This window comes from Loxodonta africana, chromosome 3 (genome assembly GCF_030014295.1).
Source record: "Loxodonta africana isolate mLoxAfr1 chromosome 3, mLoxAfr1.hap2, whole genome shotgun sequence".
In the NCBI taxonomy this organism is placed as follows: Eukaryota; Metazoa; Chordata; class Mammalia; order Proboscidea; family Elephantidae; genus Loxodonta; species Loxodonta africana.
The window spans coordinates 118144856-118165871 of record NC_087344.1 but is presented as its reverse complement, the minus strand read 5'-3'; the positions used below and the strand labels follow the sequence as shown (position 1 = coordinate 118165871).

The 21016-nt window shown below is 37.8% G+C and overlaps 1 protein-coding gene across 4 annotated transcripts in view; it reads right to left on the bottom strand.

Annotated features, from left to right (window-relative positions):
* Window positions 1-19444, bottom strand: part of ACADM (acyl-CoA dehydrogenase medium chain) — a 65385-nt gene extending 45941 nt beyond the window's left edge. The window contains exons 1-7 of one of the 4 annotated variants that reach the window (XM_023549473.2): window positions 19245-19444; window positions 9583-9670; window positions 6322-6419; window positions 6134-6203; window positions 5921-6016; window positions 5266-5366; window positions 4153-4233 (exon numbers count right to left, since the gene is read on the bottom strand). In XM_023549473.2, the coding sequence (XP_023405241.1) occupies window positions 4153-4233; window positions 5266-5366; window positions 5921-6016; window positions 6134-6203; window positions 6322-6419; window positions 9583-9670; window positions 19245-19265 (555 nt within the window). In that variant the 5' untranslated portion in view covers window positions 19266-19444. The remainder of the gene's footprint in view (window positions 1-4152; window positions 4234-5265; window positions 5367-5920; window positions 6017-6133; window positions 6204-6321; window positions 6420-9582; window positions 9671-19244) is intronic. The other 3 variants (XM_003411129.4, XM_023549471.2, XM_023549472.2) reach the window with 3 other exon arrangements.
* Window positions 19445-21016: the final 1572 nt, after the last annotated feature.

The following is a 21016-nucleotide window of genomic DNA, read 5'->3' as shown; positions in this document are numbered from 1 at the left end:
ATCTAATAAAGCTCTTGCTACCCACCTCACCCGTCTCAAGAATTGGCTATTTGCAGCAGGTGGCTCTAACTCGTGAAATTACGGTAACAATCTTACATTGGTACAGTTTATAAAAATCGGCTCTAGACTTCCTAGTTACCATACAAAAAAAACAGTACTAAGTATGAGATTCACACTATCCTTAAGCTGAAATCGGCATATAGCAGGCAACTCAGATATTGAGTAAGTTAATAAATGAATGACTAGTAGTTAAAGAGAAACAAAAGTTTTGCTCTTGGCTATTAGGAATGAAGGAAACTTCTCTCAGATGTATTTTTGCAAGTGGGGCACTAAGCGATAATATCACTACAAAAAACTAAGTGTCAGGGATTGAATTGTGTCCCCCCCGTCCCCCGAAATATGTGTTGACTCGGTTAGGCAATGATTCCCAGTATTGTGTGGTTGTCCTCCATTTTGTGATTGTAATTTTATGTTAAAGAGGATTAGGGTAGGATTGTAACACCACCCCTACCCAGTTCACAACCCTGATCCAATGTAAAGGGAGTTTCCTTGGGGTGTGGCCTGCACCACCTTTTATCTTACAAAACATAAAAGGAAAGGGAAGCAAGCAGAGAGTTGGGGACTTCATACCACCAAGAAAGAAGCATGGGGAGTAGAGCGCATCCTTTAGACTGGGGGTTCCTGAGCAGAGAAGCTCCTAGTCCAAGGGAAGACTGATGAGAAGGACATTCCTCCAGAGCCAACTGAGAGAGAAAGCCTTCTCCTGGAGCTGACGCTCTGAATTTGGATTTCTAGCCAACTAGACTATGACAAAATAAACGTCTCGTTGTTAAAGACATCCACTAGTGGTATTTCTATTATAGTAGCCCTAGATGACTAAGACACAAAGTATCTTATTTTATCTTTACTATAACTCGTTTGGAAACCCTGGTGGCATAGTGGTTAAGAGCTACTTCTGCTAAACAAAAGGTCGGCAGTTTGAATCCACCAGGTGCTCCTTGGCAACTCTGTGGGGCAGTTCTACTCTGTCCTATAGGGTCTCTATGAGTCGGAATCCACTTGACGGCCATGGTTTTTTTTTTTTTTAATAACCCATTAGATATTACACTTTCCGTTCTCAGAAGAGAGTTTGAGGTTAAGTGACTATACAAGATCACACTGCTATTATATGGCAGAGCCAAAACTTGAAGCTAGGTCTTGGGATCCCAAGTTTAGGGTTCTTTCAGTCACATTCCAGCAATTTTCTTAGCTCCACTGGATATGCATGGTTTTATGACAAGAGTTTTCTTACACTGAGGCTTTTTACACAGACTTCTGGGTTCTAAGATGAAGTTTAGGTAAACAAGTTTACTGAATGTCTGCCCATAACGAGCATGTCCTAACAGTCTACTACTTAGTTAAAATTGTCTAATACTACATATATTTTTTTTTTTTTTTTTTAGGTGTATATTGCTTAGAAGGAGCCCTCGTGGTGCAGTGGTTAAGATCTTGGCTGCTAACCAAAAGGCTGGCAGTTGGAATCACCAGCCACTCCTTGGAAACCCTATGGGGGAGTTCTACTCTGTCCTACAGGGTTGCTATAAGTCCAAATCAACTTGATGGCAATGGGATTTTTGGATACTGCTTAAACGATTCAACTGGATCTTTAGAAAATTTGGTTTTTAATTTATTTTAATATTATATATAAAAATATGTAAAAAACTATGTATGTAATATAATAATATAATTAGTTTCTATTTTAGGAATTTTTTTGTACTAAATGATATTAAAAATAATGGTAATGTCTTTACCTCTTTACTCTCTTCCTCATTAAAAGTATATCTGATCACATTATCAGGTAAGAGATTAAGTCTTATGAATATGAAATAACATAAACATATCTGTATTGTAAAGTTAAATCCAAACCTGTATCAATTTTTATGACATTATTTTTAAAAGCAAATATCTAAAGAATTTAAATAATAATAGAGAATAGTGAAATAAGTCATAGTACTTCCATTAGATGCACAGTAATACATAACATACCATTTAAAAAGATTTAAGAGCATAGGAAAATGCTCATAATGTTAAAGCATATAAAACTGCATATATATGACCCTAACTGTTAAAAATGCATTTATATATTAAGTCTAAGAAGGACTAGAATAGTAATACTTCGTATCTGAAGATTATAGACATTTATTTAAATAATATTTTAGTGTTTTCAGTGAAAGTTTACACAGCAAATTAGCTTACCATTTAACAATTACCACACAAATTGTTCAGTGATACTGGTTACATTTTTTCCACAAAGTGTCAACATTCTCATTAATTTGGCTCTGGATGTTCCCTTTCCAATAATGCAGCTTCCCTGTTAGAGATATTTTATTCTCCTTTATACCTGGTGGTGCAGTGGTTAAGAGCTACGGCTGCTCACCAAAAGGTCAGCAGTTCGAATCCACCAGCTGCTCTTTGGGGCAGTTCTGCTGTGTCTTATACGGTCGCTATGAGTCGGAATCATCTCGACGACAACAGGGTTGGGTTTTCTTTCATACGTTTCTAACTTTTCTATACTATGTATTTTTATAATCAGAAAAGTTAAAAAAAATACTATTTTTTAAAAGCTTAAATAGAATACAAAATTAAATGCAGTACAATTAAAAAAAAAACTTATTGCGATTAAATCATTAATAGTTAATCCAGATATAATTCATCTATTGAGTGTTCTCATTTTCACTCTTAGCATCCCTAGTGCTATTGCAGACTAGTAGGGGGAAAAAGTAGAGTAAAACCTTTATTAATTCAGAAGTTACAAAACCGTAGACAGGGAGTACAGTGAGTGCATCTTTATGTATACTGAATGTATGAACGAACCTATCAAGGAAGTGTTTAAAATACTTGAGCTATTTTTGAAGACTCTCAAGTATTTTAGAAATATCTATTTATAGCTAATATGATAATCACAAACACACTTACGAATTCATTAAGCTAGGTTCTCCCTACCACATCTATGTTTCAATTTATTATGCTATTTCTCGTTACTAAACATGTTCCAAAAACCAAGCCAAACCTGTTACTGTCAGTTCTGACTCACGGTGACCCCATGTGCTCCAGAGGATTTTCCTGACTATAATCCTTACGGAAGCAGATCGCCAGGACTTTCTTCCGCAGTGCTGCTGGGTAGGTTTGTACTCCTACACTTCAGGTTAGCAGCCAAGCACAAACAACTTGCCTCGCCCAGAGACCTACTATATACGTTACAGGACAAGAATCTAGATGTTTCACATAATTCTTAAGACAATATTGAGAATGTTAGCTTAAACTCTCATTCATTGAAAAAAATTACAATTACGTAAGAAATATGTATGAATATCTTTATTAAGCAGTATGCTTGAAATATAGGTATTTCAGATTAATAAAAAATATTATTTTCAAATATTACTTTCTACTCTTTCAGACAATTAGTTCAAACTAATAGTAATTCACTCTATTTCAATATCACAATCACACTCAAGGCTGAAATCTCTTAAGAATAAAAAACAAGCAGGTAAAAATCCTTATGTAAGGAACACTTCAGAATAGAATCTCAGTGTATATATATTTATATGTACATATATATGTATGTATATATATGTGTGTGTGTGTGTGTATCTTTTTTAAAAAACCACTTAAACCTTTTGTTGACTAGCTCTCAGGGAATTAAATAAAATCTGTAACTACACTCCCCAAGTCACTCAGTCATTTAAGGAAAAAGCTGCTATCTCTTCAGTCACATATTCAACATTAATCTCTTAGTAGTTCAGAAGATTCCTAGTTTAAATATCTACTGTCCTACACTCGGAATCTGAGATCCACCCAGTTTTTGAACTGCAGAGGGCTACATTAAGAATATGCATAAGGCATATTACGACACTTTTTTTTGCATCCTAGAAACATCACTGTACCTAAATATGTTCCTTTTTTTTCACAAAATCCTTAGCATTATACTTTTAATTTTCCTCTCATTTTGTCCAAATGAAAGACTGAGGCATTAATTTTTAACTCATGTGTCAGTTGCTAAAATTCATCTTAACCTGTTATGGCCTAATGCATACATACAGATAAAAAACGAGAAATAGTACCCTTGTTCGCATCTTTAAAATGTGAAATAAAGCAGCAGTTACACATACTCACACACACTATTGGCTCCTCAATCATCCTCCTCAAATACTTCTTTTGTTGTTCATCATTTCCAGCAATAATAACAGGCATTTCCTACCACAGAAAATTGACATTAAAGAAAAAGCAAGATATTTTAATAGATATGTAAGTTCAGAGATGCCATAATTCAACACAAATGAAGAAATATTTTCCCGCCAAGGGGTTCAAAGAACTGACCTTTACTCTGCCTCTAAGTTACAGAGCTACAGTACAGGAAATAAATCTGTTAATCTAAGTATATTCATATCTAGGACTTGGTAATATAATACGTAGAAACCTACTATAGTAAAATCTGCTAATGAAGAATTAAACTAGGATGAGTGACTTGGTATGTACGATCAGGCCTCCTTAAAACTGCTAACTACATTTCAGCACTGAAACCTATGACAACAAACCATCCTGACCTTTTCCCCTAATGCTGGCTTTAGGCCTTGCCCTAACCTAGAACTGCCAGTGCCACAGCAGCCCAAGTGTATAGTTTCTCCTCAAGAACAGACAGCACTCCGAATACGAGAGACAGCAGGGCCAGAATGATCACACCTTGGAATCATAACTCCACACTTCAATGCAGAATCTTGTTCTCCTTTTCAAAGAAAACTGTGTTCCGACAACTAATATTTTATTACCAATTTATTTAGCACTAGGAAATATAAACTATACGAACATTCAGCATGATTAATTCAATAAATCAAGAAGATATTTAAGAGACAGAAGAAGACAAAAATTCACTGAGTTACTACTCAGGATAAGATAATCCTTTGGTAATACGGCAAATATAAAAATCTCCAAGGCCGAAACTGTATAAAATGTTGCAGATAATAATACAATGCCAAGAAAGCTTGTATAAACAAAGCTGAATGGAGAAAAAAGAAAATTTATATTACGCCTTGGAACTTATTATTTTCTATAAAGATCTCTAACTTTTAAATATAAGCCCATAAGGAAAAAAAAGTTCCATAGTGAGATTTTTACTTTATAGATAAACTTTCATAAACATCCACCTCCACGCACTCCCTCCCAACCTAACCTAATAGTAACTGTCTCATTAACAGCTAAGTTAGGCAATTAATTTTCCAAGTAACTTACCCCTAAATTATTTGCTTCAATAGCAGTCTGAATCCCTGTACATGCATAGGCCAATTCTTCAGCAATTAAACAACCACTAAAAGCTCCAAGTTCAAGGCCACCTACAGTATCAATATATTTTAAGAAAAAACCCATTATAATATATAATGCATCTCTATGGAAATAAAGGTGAATTACTTCTGGTGGTGTAGTTGGTCAAGTGCTACGGCTGCTAACCAAAGGGTCGGCAGTTCGAATCTACCAGGCGCTCCTTGCAAACTCTATGGGGGCAGTTCTACTCTGTCCTATAGGGTCGTTATGAGTTGGAATTGACTCGACGGCGCTGGGTACTTTGATTACCTCTCATATACAATCCAATAAAAGCAAACTTGCAAAATCAGTATCTATAACATGAGAAACTACAAAAGAATGTTTTGGCTGGCACAGGGACAAATTATATGTTTCTCTAAAACAAATTTTAAATATTTAAAAAATCCTCTTTACTATTTATAATTTGTAACTACATTCCTGTTTCAACTTGATTTTGAAAAATTTGATGCAACTCTGCTAAAATCTTGACCCATGAACTGAGGAAGTGGCAATCTCACAGGAAAAAAATAAAAAGTAGGACTTAATATGTAACAAACTGACCAACTCTAGTGAGGGAACTTATCACCGTTAAGGATCAAGTTAAGGTTGGAACCAGTTATAAGAAGGAAAAACACCTCTAAGTGTGAGTACAGAGCTTCCAAAAGCAGATAAATACTGAAGTCTGAACAGGGAGATAAATGTGGAAAGCCATTTAATGGCAACGAATATTTGAAAGACTGAGTTTCACAATTCATCTTGTTCATTTGTATTCTAGGATTAAATATGTGAGAAAGCTTACCACAACTCTCTGGAATGTTTATGTTCATCAAACCAAGTTCCCAGGCTCTTTTAATTAGGGGAACAGGGTACTAAATGAAAAAAGAGAAAAAAAGCCATATTACCTTATATTTAAATCTAGACAGTTTAATTATATGACCTTGTAAAAATTGCAAAAGATTTTTCTCTCCTTAAAATGTCCACACATACCTCGCCAGTTTTATCATATTCTGCAGCAACAGGGATTATTTCCTCTCTGGCAAATTTACGAGCTGTAGCTTGAAATTCTTTCTGCTGTTCACTGAGTTCTAAGGGAAAATTATTTAGAAAACATTAAAATAAGACAATTAGTTGAGGAAAAAAAGTCCTGAGATCAGTATGTGGAAATTTATACTTATAATAGGACTTTAACTCTTGGTTACATAACCAGAAAGTTAGACTATGTGTTATATGACTTATCAAGATAATCACTGTGCGATATAAATGAATTTATGTCAAAACAAATGCCAAGGGAGGTAGGTAAGTTTTCTAGTTTCTACAAATAATATATATAAACCTGTAGGGCTCCAGTGAATTTTTCTTTTCTAATTGGTGAGATAATTTTTTTTTTCTTATTACTAGTTACTAAGCAGATTTGGAAACCCTGGTAGTGTAGGGGTTAAGAGCTACGGCTGCTAACCAAAAGGTCGGCAGTTCAAATCCAGCAGGCGCTCCTTGGAAACTCTATGGCGCAGTTCTCCTCTGCCCTATAGGGTCGCTATGAGTCACAATCGACTCGATGGCAACAGGTTTTTAAGCAGAATTATCAAATGTTTACTAATATTCAAGTGGAACTAACATATAAGACATACCCCTGAACTAGGGAGATGAGACACATTCAGTTACCAAAAGCACTAAAACTTGGTTTAAAACACAAAATATCAATATCATAATTTAAATTGTACTCCTTTAAATTCAGATAATTTTAGCCTATAAATTAACATGAAGCAACTGGTAAAAGTGGCTGAGGAAAGTTCCTCAAAAACTAGCAACATAAAATTCAGCTGTAAAGCTTATAGGAGCCTGGTGGTGCAGTGGTTAAAGCACTTGGCTGCTAATCGAAAAGTTGGTGGTGTGAACCCACCAGTGACTCCACCGGAGAAAGATATAGCAGTCTGCTTTCATAAAGATTTACAGCCTTGGAAACCCTATGGGGCAGTTCTACTCTGTCCTACAGGGTCTCTATGCCTTAGAATTGACTCGGCAGCAGTGGGTCTGGTTTTTGGGTAATGCTTTTAAGTGGTACCCAAACAATTCAATTACATAAAACATGGGGTTGTGTTACTGTAAAATTAATGAAATGAATATGATGGCTAGACTGAGGACAGCAGCTGATCACTAGGTTTTTATGTGGTTGCATCCAACATCAGAGGATAGGTAAGATTTAAAAGAGGTATGGGCTATTTCGAGTAAGAAGAATAAGAGCAAAAGCACAGAAATGAGAATGAGTAACCCAAGTTTAAGGCTATCATAATCATCTGTATGGAGATGTGAGAAATAAAATGTAAAAGCATCAAAAATTTGGTGAATTGAATGTCCAAGACCAAATATCTCATTTTACAGATAAGGAAACTAACCCCAGAATGAGGACATGATGGCCCCATAGTCTTATAATGCATTAGCAGAAGTATGCTTAGAGTTTCAGTTAAGGTTGTCTACATTACAACCTTACTTCTAAGATTGGGACCACTGCACATCAAGGTTGTGTGTGGTTAAAATATATGGAAAGCAGGGATCTATTACGTGTCACTTATTGAAAAACTAGACTGATCCAGCAACTATGAGCAAGGAACTTGACAGATATCATATAATCTACAAAGAAATGCTGTGATATAGATATTGTTCTGGATTGAATTGTATCCCCCCAAAATATGTGTATCAGTTTGGCTAGGCATGACTCCCAGTATTGTGTGATTATCCACCATTTTGTGATCTGATGTGATTTTCCTATGTGTTGTAAATCCACCTCTACGATGTTAAAGAGGCAGGATTAGAGGCAGTTATGTTAATGAGGTAGGACTCAATCTAAAGATTAGGATGTGTCTTAAATCAATCTCTTCTGAGATATAAAACAGAAGTGAGCAGAGAGAAAAGGGGACCTTATACCAGCAAGAAAGTAGTGCCAGAAGAGCATATCCTTTGGACCTGGGGTCCCTGTGCTGAGAAGCTCCAAGTCCAGGGGAAGACTGATGGCAAGGACCTTCCTCTAGAGCTGAGGGAGAAAGCCTTCCCCTAGAGCTGACACGCTGAATTTGGACTCCCAGCCTGCTAGACTGTGAGAGAAAAAATTTCTCTTTGTTAAAGCCATCCATTTACGGTATTTCTGTTATTGCAGCACTAGATAACTAAGACAGATATTATCCTCATTCTATAGATAAGGAACTGGATACAACTGGCTTTGGGTATTATTCCTATTCCTTTATTTGAACTTCACAATCTCCTTCCTAAACATTTGTATCTATCTCATCCTTTGTCACTCAGCAAACCACCATACGTATCTTCTGCTATTTCTTACTATGGAATATGAATCTGTATGTGACAAGCTGAAACTAGATAGCAAAGCACATCAAACCAGTGCTAACAGGGAAATAAGAAGATCCACTGCCCCAAACTGCTATCCTCACACTACTTGAAAATTTTCATTTAATTCTGTTAAGAAATGTTACAAAAGAAGCTAACCATCTTAAAAAATTTTTTCATTTAATTCTGTTAAAAAAGTTATAAAAGAAGCTAACCATCTTAAAAAACAAACTAAAAAACAAACACTATAACCCCAGAGAGCTTTGAGACTGTCATTTGTGCCTGGCTATAAGTTAATTATCTCAGCTGCCTTTTAACTATTTTCTGAAATCAACTAAACTGAGAAAATGGGTTTTTAATTAGAGAACAGGTAATAATTTAAAAGGAAGAAGCACTTTAGTTGGCAAAAACCTACCAAAGATAGGTGTTATTATTTAAATTGTCTTTTTTACCTAGGGCCTTCATCGTATAGGGGAAAGGGGAAGAAAAATGTTACTCCTTCTCTCTGCAACGCCACATGGCTCCTCAGAACTGACAACTCTAACTAGCAGCACTTCATATATATTAAGCCCAAAACAGGATTCAGCCTACTACCGGGCACCTAGAATTGTATGGCTTGGAAGGGTTTAACAAGTATTTGTTGAATTCAAATGTCTACCCACATATATCAGTAAGTTTGTCATTTATTTTGGGCTACATACTCAGGAAAAAGGGAAGGAATATACGCACGTGTGCAGCTACCACAGATCTGAGTAAGAAGAAAACACGTGGATGGTGATGGGTCCTACTCACTGATAGACATCATTATCATTAGATCTGTTTACCAAACATATTCCAGATAAATACATACATAGAGCTGCACATGTATAATAAATTTAAGTTTAAAATCAAATGACAGAACATAACATATACCAAAACTAAATCCTAAGCCTGGTTCATGCTGCAGAGGAGCTTTTGTACGTAGTGATCTCCAGTCAAAACGAGAAATACTTCTCAGAACCTGCGAAGAACAATTTTATTAAAATAAATTTGATAAATATGAACCAAATAAGAGAATACAGCAATCTGACTATGCTCAAGAATACAGATTTTAATCATTACTTAAATGCCTTCAACTGTAATTTGATATCTATACTAAATAAACCAACTAACAGTTAACTGAACACTTACCAGAGAGGAACTATTAAAAAAAAACTAGCCAAAATAAAATAAAACTAATCAGTGGTAACTGCACTATTGAAGTGGAGGGTTTCCAGGACAAAACAGTCAGAGACAGTAAACTTATGGCCACTATTCTGGAAATCTCACCTACAAGCTACTAGGACACTGATGATTGGGGATCTGGGGAGTGGGAAACATCAGGATGAAATTGTACTGTGTTCAAGTGTTGATCAGTCCACCAATTTTGATAACTTGTCCCTGTGGGCCCTCAGGTAGGCCTCTGAAATCTTTTCCTTGGAGGATCCCATTTCGAAGATACCTCACTCTGTCTAACAAAGAAAATTAACATAAAACTATGTTCTATATTTTCTGCTATTCTCTGTGCAAATATTCTCAGACTGTTTTAAGCCAGAGGACTGTGGTAGCCAGTAGTTTTTGTAAATATAGTTTTATTGAAACACCAAAAAAGACCCAAACCAAACCTGTTGCTTTCAAGTTGATTCCAACTCATGGTGACCCTATGTGTTACAGAGTAGAACTGCTCCATAGGGTATTCTTCATTATTATCTTTATGGAAACAGGTTTCCTGGCCTTTCTTCTGTGGTGCCACTGGGAGGGTTCAAACCACCAATCTTTAGGTTAGCGGTAGAGCGCAAACTGTTTATGTCACCCAGGGGACATATTGGAATACAGCTACACCATACTGTCTATGGTTACTTTCACAGCAGAGTTGAGTAGCTGCCACAGAGACCATACGGTCCACAGAGCCAAAAATTTTTACAGATTCTTTGCAAAAATGTTTGGCAACCCTGTTCTAAGCTACTAATACACCAATTGTCATGTAAATGCTTAGATATCTTAAATACATTCATATTTCTTCAAAAGGATATATAAAAAACAGTATAATTAGATATACACGTGTCACCTTTGTAATCCATTTCTACGTTTAGGACAGTTTTAATGAACACAACAGTAACCACCTGCATTTACTGAAGTTACCAAACTTTAAACCACAAATGGTGGCCCTACGAAAAGATAAGACAGCCAAAAATTACACAATTTAAACGTCAAAGGATTCTGATGGAACTGTCCCTAGGCAATTCTGATCAGCTAAATACTAAACAAAAGCAGAAGTTGAACAATATAGTGAAAGATCAAGAACTGAACTTATTTTTCAGAATCTGTAAGAAGAAACTTTCCACTTTGTAGATGACAACTCCAACTTATAAAGAGAATCACCTACCCTTCAACTGACTAGAATCTGGAGCACACAACTATCACCACTACTTCTCGAGATGGATAGGTGTTAGGGTGCAGCACACACCTGATGACCCAAAATCAGATTCTACTCAAGAATAGTGAATAGACTCAGGCATATATACCTGGCAACAGCCCAAACCAGCTGGTAATAGGACATAAGTAAGTCAAGGGCTACAACAAACAAGACAGCACAATCTAGTAGCCCATCCACGTAATTGAAAGAAAACAAAACAAGATAAGACTCAGTGAGCAAATATAGAATAAATCACCATAATATCTTAGTGATGGCTCGGAGACACCAGTTGGTATCAAACCACGTAAAGAAGCAGACCATGACAGTTTCTACAACCCCCCAAACAAAAGAATCAAAATCTTTCCCAAATGAAGTTACAATCCTAGAATTATCAGATACAGAATATAAAAAACTAATTTACAGAATGCTTCAAGACATCAGGGATGACCTCAGAAATGAAAAAAGGCAAACTGCAGAAAAAGCCAAGGAACACACTGATAAAACAGTTGAAGAACTCAAAAAGATTATTCAAGAACATAGTGGAAAAATTAATAAGCTGCAACAATCCATAGAGAGACAGCATTCAGAAATCCAAAAGATTAACAATAAAATTACAGAATTAGACAACTCAACAGGGAGTCAGAGGAGCAGACTCGAGCAATTAGAATGCAGAGTGGGAAATCTGGAGGACGAGGGAATTAACAACAACATAGCTGAAAAAAAATCAGATACAAGAATTTAAAAAAATGAAGAAACCCTAAGAATCATGTGGGACTCTATCAAGAAGGATAACTAACGTGTGATTGGAGTCCCAGAACAGGGAGGGATAACAAAAAACACAGAGAGAATAGTTGAAGATCTGCTGACAGAAAACTTCCCTGACATCATGAAAGATGAAAGGATATATATCAAAGATGCTCATCGAACCCCATTTAAGACTGATCCAAAAAGAAAAACACCAAGACATATTATCATCAAACTTGCCAAAATCAAAGATAAAGAGAAAATTTTAAAAGCAGCCAGGGATAAAAGAAAGGTCTCCTTCAAGGGAGAATCAATAAGAATAAGTTCAGACTACTCAGCAGAAACCACGCAGGCAAGAAGGCAATGGGATGACATATACAGAGCACTGAAGGAGAAAAACTGCCAGCCAAGGATCATATATCCAGCAAAACTCTCTCTGAAATATGACGGCGAAATTAAGATATTTACAGATAAACAGAAGCTTAGAGAATTTGCAAAAACCAAACCAAAGCTACAAGAAATACTAAAGGAAATTGTTTGGTCAGAAAACCAATAATATCAGATACCAGCACAACACAAGGTCACAGAACAGAACATCCTGATATCAACTCAAATAGGGAAATCACAAAAACAAATTAAGATTAATTAAAAAAAAAAAAAGCTCAAAACAGGGAATCATTCAAGTCAAAATGTAAAAGATCACAATGATCAAAAAGAGGGACTAAATACAGGTGGCATAGAACTGCCATATGGAGAGGGATACAAGGCGATATAGGACAATACAAGTTAGGTTTTTACTTAGAAAAAAGGGGTAAATATTAAGGTAACCACAAAGAGGTATAACAACTCCATAACTCAAAACAAAAACCAAGAAAAATGTAACGACTCAACAAACATAAAGTAAAATACCATGAAAATGAGGATCTCACAATGTACAAAGAAAAACGTCTCAGCACAAAAAAGTAAGTGGAAAAATGAAATTGTGAACAACACACATAAAAAGGCATCAAAATGACAACACTAAACACTTATCTATAATTACGCTGAATGTAAATGGACTAAATGCACCAATAAAGAGACAGAGAGTCTCGGACTGGATAAAGACACACGATCTGTCTATATGCTGCCTACAAGAGACACACCTTAGACTTAGAGACACAAACAAACTAAAACTCAAAGGATGGAAAAAAATATATCAAGCAAACAATAAGCAAAAAAGAAGAGGAGTAGCAATATTAATTTCTGACAAAATAGACTTTAAACTTAAATCCACTGCAAAGGATAAAGAAGGACACTACATGATGATAAAAGGGACAATTGATCAGGAAGATATAGCCATATTAAATATTTATGCACCCAACGACAGGGCTGCAAGATACATAAATCAAATTTTAACAGAACTGAAAAGTGCGATAGGCACCTCCACAATTATAGTAGGAGACTTCAACACACCACTTTCGGAGGACAGGACATGCAGTAAGAAGCTCAACAGAGACACGGAAGACCTAATTACAACAATCAACCAACTTGACCTCATTGACTTATACAGAACTCTCCACCCAACTGCTGCAAAGTGTACTTTTTTTTTCTAGCACACATGGAACATTCTCTAGAATAGACCACATATTAGGTCATAAAACAAACCTTTGCAGAATCCAAAACATCGAAATATTACAAAGCATCTTCTCAGACCACAAGGCCATAAAAGTGGAAATCAATAACAGAAAAATTAGGGAAAAGAAATCAAATACTTGGAAACTGAACAATACCCTCCTGAAAAAAGACTGGGTTATAGAAGACATTAAGGGGAGAATAAGGAAATTCATAGAATGCAACGAGAATGAAAATACTTCCTATCAAAACCTCTGGGACACAGCAAAAGCAGTGCTCAGAGGCCAATTTATATCGATAAATGCACACATACAAAAAGAAGAAAGAGCCAAAATCAGAGAACTATCCCTACAACTTCAACAAATAGAAAGTGAGCAACAAAAGAATCCATCAGGCACCCGAAGAAAACAAATAATAAAAATTAGAGCTGAACTAAATGAATTAGAGAACAGAAAAACAATTGAAAGAATTAACAAAGCCAAAAGCTGGTTCTTTGAAAAAATTAGCAAAATTGATAAACCATTGGCCAGACTGACTAAAGAAATACAGGAAAGGAAACAAATAACCCGAATAAGAAACGAGAAGGGCCACATCACAACAGACCCAACTGAAATTAAAAGAATCATATCAGATTATTATGAAAAATTGTACTCTAACAAATTTGCAAACCTAGAAGAAATGAATGAATCCCTGGAAAAACACTACCTACCTAAACTAACACAATCAGAAGTAGAACAACTAAATAGACCCATAACAAAAAAAGAGATTGAAACGGTAATCAAAAAACTCCCAACAAAAAAAAAGCCCTGGCCCGGATGGCTATACTGCAGAGTTCTACCAAACTTTCAGAGAAGAGCTAACACCACTACTACTAAAGGTACTTCAAAGCATAGAAACTGATGGAATACTACCTAACTCCTTCTATGAAGCCACCATCTCCCTGATACCAAAACCAGGTAAAGACATTACAAAAAAAGAAAATTACAGACCTATATCTCATGAACATAGATGCAAAAATCCTCAACAAAATTCTAGCCAATAGAATTCAACAACATATCAAAAAAATAATTCACCACGACCAAGTGGGATTTATACCAGGTATGCAAGGCTGGTTTAATATTAGAAAAACTATTAATGTAATCCACCATATAAATAAAACAAAAGACAAAAACCACATGATCTTATCCATTGATGCAGAAAAGGCATTTGACAAAGTCCAACACCCATTTATGATAAAAACTCTCAGCAAAATAGGAATTGAAGGAAAATTCCTCAACATAATAAAAGGCATCTATGCAAAGCCAACAGCCAACATCACTCTAAATGGAGAGAGCCTGAAAGCATTTCCCTTGAGAACGGGAACCAGACAAGGATGCCCTTTATCACCACTCTTATTCAACATTGTGCTAGAAGTCCTAGCCAGAGCAATTAAGCTAGACAAAGAAATAAAGGGCATCCGGACTGGCAAAGAAGTAAAATAATCTCTATTTGCAGATGACATGATCTTATACACAGAAAACCCTAAGGAATCCTCCAGAAAACTACTGAAACTAATAAAAGAGTTTGGCAGAGTTTCAGGTTATAAGATAAACATACAAAAATCACTTGGATTCCTCCACATCAACAAAAAGAACATCGAAGAGGAAATAACCAAATCAATACCATTCATAGTAGCCCCCGAGAAGATAAAATACTTAGGAATAAATCTTACCAAGGATGTAAAAGACCTATACAAAGAAAACTACAAAGCTCTACTACAAGAAATTAAAAAGGACATACTTAAGTGGAAAAACATACCTTGCTCATGGATAGGAAGACTTAACATAGTAAAAATGTCTATTCTACCAAAAGCCATCTATACATACAATGCACTTCCGATCCAAATTCCAATGTCATTTTTTAATGTGATAGAGAAACAAGTCACCAACTTCATATGGAAAGGAAAGAAGCCTCGGATAAGCAAAGCATTACTGAAAAAGAAGAAGAAAGTGGGAGGCCTCACTCTACCTGATTTCAGAACCTATTATACAGCCACAGTAGTCAAAACAGCTTGGTACTGGTACAACAACAGACACATAGACCAGTGGAACAGAACTGAGAACCCAGATATAAATCCATCCACATATGAGCAGCTGATATTTGACAAAGGCCCAATGTCAGTTAACTGGGGAAAAGATAGTCTTTTTAACAAATGGTGCTGGCATAACTGGATATCCATTTGCAAAAAAATGAAACAGGACCCATACCTCACACCATGCACAAAAACTAACTCCAAGTGGATCAAAGACCTAAACATAAAGACTAAAACAATAAAGATCATGGAAGAAAAAATAGGGACAACCTTAGGAGCCCTAATACAAGGCATAAACAGAATACAAACATTACCAAAAATGACGAAGAGAAACCCGATAACTGGGAGCTCCTAAAAATCAAACACCTATGCTCATCTAAAGACTTCACCAAGAGACTAAAAAGACCACCTACAGACTGGGGAAGAATTTTCAGCTATGACATCTCCGACCAGTGCCTGATCTCTAAAATCTATATGATTCTGTCAAAACTCAACCACAAAAAGACAAACAACCCAATCAAGTGGGCAACAGATATGAACACATACTTCACTAAAGAAGATATTCAGGCAGCTAACAGATACATGAGAAAATGCTCTCGATCATCAGCCATTACAGAAATGCAAATTAAAACTACGATGAGATTCCATCTCACTCCAACAAGGCTGGCGTTAATCCAAAAAATACAAAATAATAAATGTTGGAGAGGCTGCGGAGAGATTGGCACTCTTATACACTGCTGGTGGGAATGTAAAATGGTACAACCACTTTGGAAATCTATCTGGCGTTATCTTAAACAGTTAGAAATAGAACAACCATACAACCCAGAAATCCCACTCCTCGGAATGTACCCTAGAGAAATAAGAGCCTTCACACAAACAGATATGTGCACACCCATGTTTATTGCAGCTCTGTTTACAATAGCAAAAACTGGAAGCAACCAAGGTGTCCATCAACAGATGAGTGGTTAAATAAATTGTGGTATATTCACACAATGGAATACCAAGCATCGATAAAGAACAGTGACGAATCTGTGAAACATTTCATAACATGGAGGAACCTGGAAGGCATTATGCTGAGCGAAATTAGTCAGAGGCAAAAGGACAAATATTGTATAAGAACACTATTATAAGATCTTGAGAAATAGTATAAACTGAGAAGAACACATACTTTTGTGGTTACGAGGTGGGGAGGGAGGGAGGATGGGAGAGGGTTATTTACTGTTTAGTTAGTAGATAAGAACTACTTTAGGTGAACGGAAGGACAATACTCAATACACAGAAGGTCAGCTCAACTGGATTGGACCAAAACCAAAGAAGTTTTCAGGATAAACTGAATGCTTCAAAGGTCAGTGGAGCAAGGGTGAGGGTTTGGGGACCATGGTTTAAGGGGACTTCTAAGTCAATTGGCAAAATAATTCTATTATGAAAACATTCTGCAACCCACTTTGAAATGTGGCATCTGGGGTCTTAAATGCTAACAAGCGGCCATCTAAGATGCATCAATTGGTCTCTACCCACCTGGATCAAAGGAAAATGAAGAACACCAAGGTCACACGATAACTATGAGCCGAAGAGACAGAAAGGGCCACATGAACCAGAGACCTACGTCATCCTGAGACCAGAAAAACTAGTTGGTGCCCGGCCACAATCGATGACTGTCCTGACAGGGAGCACAACAGAGAACCCCTGAGGGAGCAGGAGATCAGTGGGATAAAAAAAAACCCCAAATTCTCACAAACAGACCATACTTAATGGTCTGACTGAGACTAGAGGAATCCCGGCGGTCATGGTCCCCAAATCTTCTGTTGGCACAGGACAGGAACCATCCCCGAAGACAACTCATCAGACATGAAAGGGACTGGACAGTGGGTAGGAGAGAGATGCTGATGAAGAGTGAGCTAATTATATCAGGTGGACACTTGAGACTGTGTTGGCATCTCCTGTCTGGAGGGGGGATGGGAGGATAGAGAGAGTTGGAAGCTGGCAAAATTGTCACGAAAGGAGAGACTGGAAGGGCTGACTCATTAGGGGGAGAGCAAATGGAAGTACGGAGTAAGGTGTTTATAAACTTATATGTGACAGTCTGACTTGATTTGTAAACGTTCACTTGAAGCTCAATAAGTTAATAAAAAAAAGTCAGTTTACAGTTTACACAAATTACACAATCTACCAGGAAAATATTCACCCTATTAAACAAAGTACAAAGGTGGCTGCAGCCAGGGAACAACACACCTCAACCAGCTAATAAAAAGAAGTGGTTTAGTAGAAACAGCACAGAAATAATCCGATGAATTTGAGTCTAGGCTCCACAACTATCTTTGTGACCCCGGGTAGGTTACAACTTCTGGTAGTTTTACAAACCTGAAATACGGGGCTCACCTCACTGGGTAATTTGTTCTGATGATTAAAATGAGATACTGTATTGAAAGCACAATGGTATCCAAATATTGGTTTTATCACTTTGGGCTCTCTGCTTAGAACAACGGAATCGCAATTCTCCATAAGAGAGCAATTTTAATCAAGCTTACTCTGTAACAACAGCCTCGCTATTAAATATTTTTTTTTATATATATAGAAATATGAGTCTTAGTTTTATGTGAGTGTCAAAGAAGAGATGAAGGTATATGAGTTTTCTGGGTCGGGTTTTACTAAGTCTTTTCTTGGAGAGATTGAGAAACCTCTCAGCCATCCTTTTCTCCGGCGTCAGCTAAAATTTTTGTTAAAACCCCCAATTTCTGAATTCAGAGTCCATTAACTTGTATAGCAATGAAAACAACTGGGCAAGAATCCATTAGAATTATTCTAAATTCTAAAACTGCAGCTTTTTTGATCAAGGACATAACTTTCTAACTCAATTTTAAATAACATTTAAATGGCAGTCTTGAGTGAACACATCAATGTATTAACGCGCATGCTCTAGTAACTGACCTACGTCGAATCTGTAAGACACAAAACTAGTATAGATTAAGTTTAAAGGGTAGTTAGACTGTATTTTTTCTTTTCTTTATGCAACGGGAAAGCGTCCTCCTCCATGTTACAAAACGAAAAGCATACTAAACATATTATGTACCCTAAAGGCCAGCTTTCTACTCTGTCCTATAGGGTCGCTATGAGTCGGAGTGGACTCGACGGCTTTGGGTTTGGTTTGCTTTTTTTTAAAGGCCAGCTACTCCACTTTTTTCCAGCCCGCGATTTCGCGGGCACCCCAGACGATTTGAATGCTACGCTTGCCAGTACACATCAATTGCAGAAAGACATCTACTTTATGACCTCCTTCCTGGGATGGGGATAAACAGCGGTTATGGAGAGGGTTTTCTCGTAGATACTAAGTCAGTAAAGCAAAATCAGCGCAAGTGATTCTGAGACCCCGCCCAATGCAGAAACGAGATGCAGGGTAAAGTACCTGCAAAGTTCCCGGGCCAGAGGAAGAAAAGATATTCCGAAGACAGAACACCGCCTATATAGCGGTCGGCTGCTCTGCTCGGAGAATACAGAAAAGTGAATATACGGGATGTATTTTGTCCTGTGCTGAGAAGGCGGGGCGGGGGTGTGAAAGCAAGGCGAGGGTCTAGAATCCTGCAGGACGGCCAAGCGCGAGGTAAGGAGAACTAAGGGCCTCGGGGATCCGCTCTTTCCTCACCACTGCTTCCTGCCCCTTTATTTTCCGCCCAGTGTCCCGCCCCCCAAACACCGTAACCTTGGTCTCTTTCTTACCCTGCAGCTTCTCCTAAACATCGCTGCCAGTTAGCTCCCGCTCCAGCTACTCAGCTACCAATACACAGAGAAGACCAGAGAAAGCGTTGGGATGCTTGGATTTATCAGTGCGGGACTGCGTTGGTTCCGCCCACAGGAGGCGGGCATAGGCGGGGCCCGCGGTCGGACGCCGGCCCTAAGAAGTTTGGCTGAAAAGCCGAACCAGGAAACAGCCGGAAACGAGGAGGGGAGGCAGCGCATGCTCGGTGGCCCTTGCCCGCGCTGTCCCTGCGACTTTGGGAGGGGTCTCGCAGCGCTCTAGGGTTCTGACTGGTCCCGAGAGGCGTCCTCGGAAAGAGTTCTAACGCTGCGCCCTCTCTAGGGGACGCTGAGTCTGACAGCGCGAGGAGGAAGCCAGAAGAGAGGGCACGGCGACGGCGAGGGGCGCGGCGAGCCGGGAGGCGCCGAGGAATTAGCGGGGCGCGGGGCTGGACGGGAATCTGGGTGACAGGGCGCTACTGGGACCTCAGGAGCAGCTGTAGGGGGCGGGGAGGTAGAACATATTCTTGGCCATCCCCTTACCCTGCTAACCTGTCAAGCCCAAATGTTTCCATTTTAAAGGTTTCAAAGTAGATTTACTCTCAAACGCTGGCCCTAAAACCAAAGTATGTTCTGTGTTCTGGAAAATTTAAAGGAAAATTCAATTACCTAGTTAAACTCGACTTTTCTGAATATTTCAAGGGCGATTTATTACTCTACTCGCGAGTAGATACGGCGAATACCCTTGGAAATAGGGGTGCAAGGTGCGCCTATATAAAGCTCTTGGCTCATTGAATGAATGTTGGAACTAAATGTTTGCCTGGAAAATTCTACTTAAAATAATGTTATTTTCAAATTAGACCCTGAATTCTAAGATGATTTCTGTGATGTTGTAAAGTTGGGGGTGGACGGGTGTTGTTTTTCAAACAGTGGACACCGTGGATGCAGCAGTCAGGTCAAAAGACCCACTGCATTGGGCAGATCTGCAAAAGATCTCTTTAAAGTGCAGAAAAGCAAAGATGTCACCTTGAAGACTAAGGTGCGCCTGATCCAAGCCATGGTGTTTTCAGTCATCTTCTATACCATGTGAAAGCCGGGCAAAGACAAGAACTGATGCCTTTGAATTGTGTTGGAATAGAATATTGAATATACCGTGGACTGCCAAAAGAATGAACAAATCTGTCTTGGAAAAAGTACAACCAGAATGCTCCTTAGAAGCAAGGGTGGTGAGACTATGTCTCCCATACTTTGGACGTGTTGTCAGTAAGGATCGGGCCCTAGAGAAGGACATAATGCTTGTGAGGAAATAATATTGGAATCATTATTCCCTGTCCTTGAGCATAGAGAATGTAACCTAGCTGGGGTGGATTCACAAGGACACGTCAACTGGGCCCTGAGGTAAAGACAATAGCTAAGATAATCTTGGAAAATATTTTAGGGAATTTTTCTGCTTCTAACAGAACACAAATCCACTCATCTTTTCCTATTAGCTTTTAGTGAATAGAAAATTTGTTGGACAAGTGAAGACCCTCCTGACTTGTTACTGAAACGTAGCAATGATTGTTAAGAAAGGCAATTCAAAATGTAGGATTGTATTTTCTAGCCAATCTGTGAAAAGAAATTTTCAATGGTTTTGCCCATTTTGTATTGTTAATACATACTGATGACTCTGTAATATTCTTTGGACTCGGCCAGATGTGGCTGTGCATGCTTGTCCATTTTCCCATTCTTGCCCGTTCTGTAATATTCTCTGA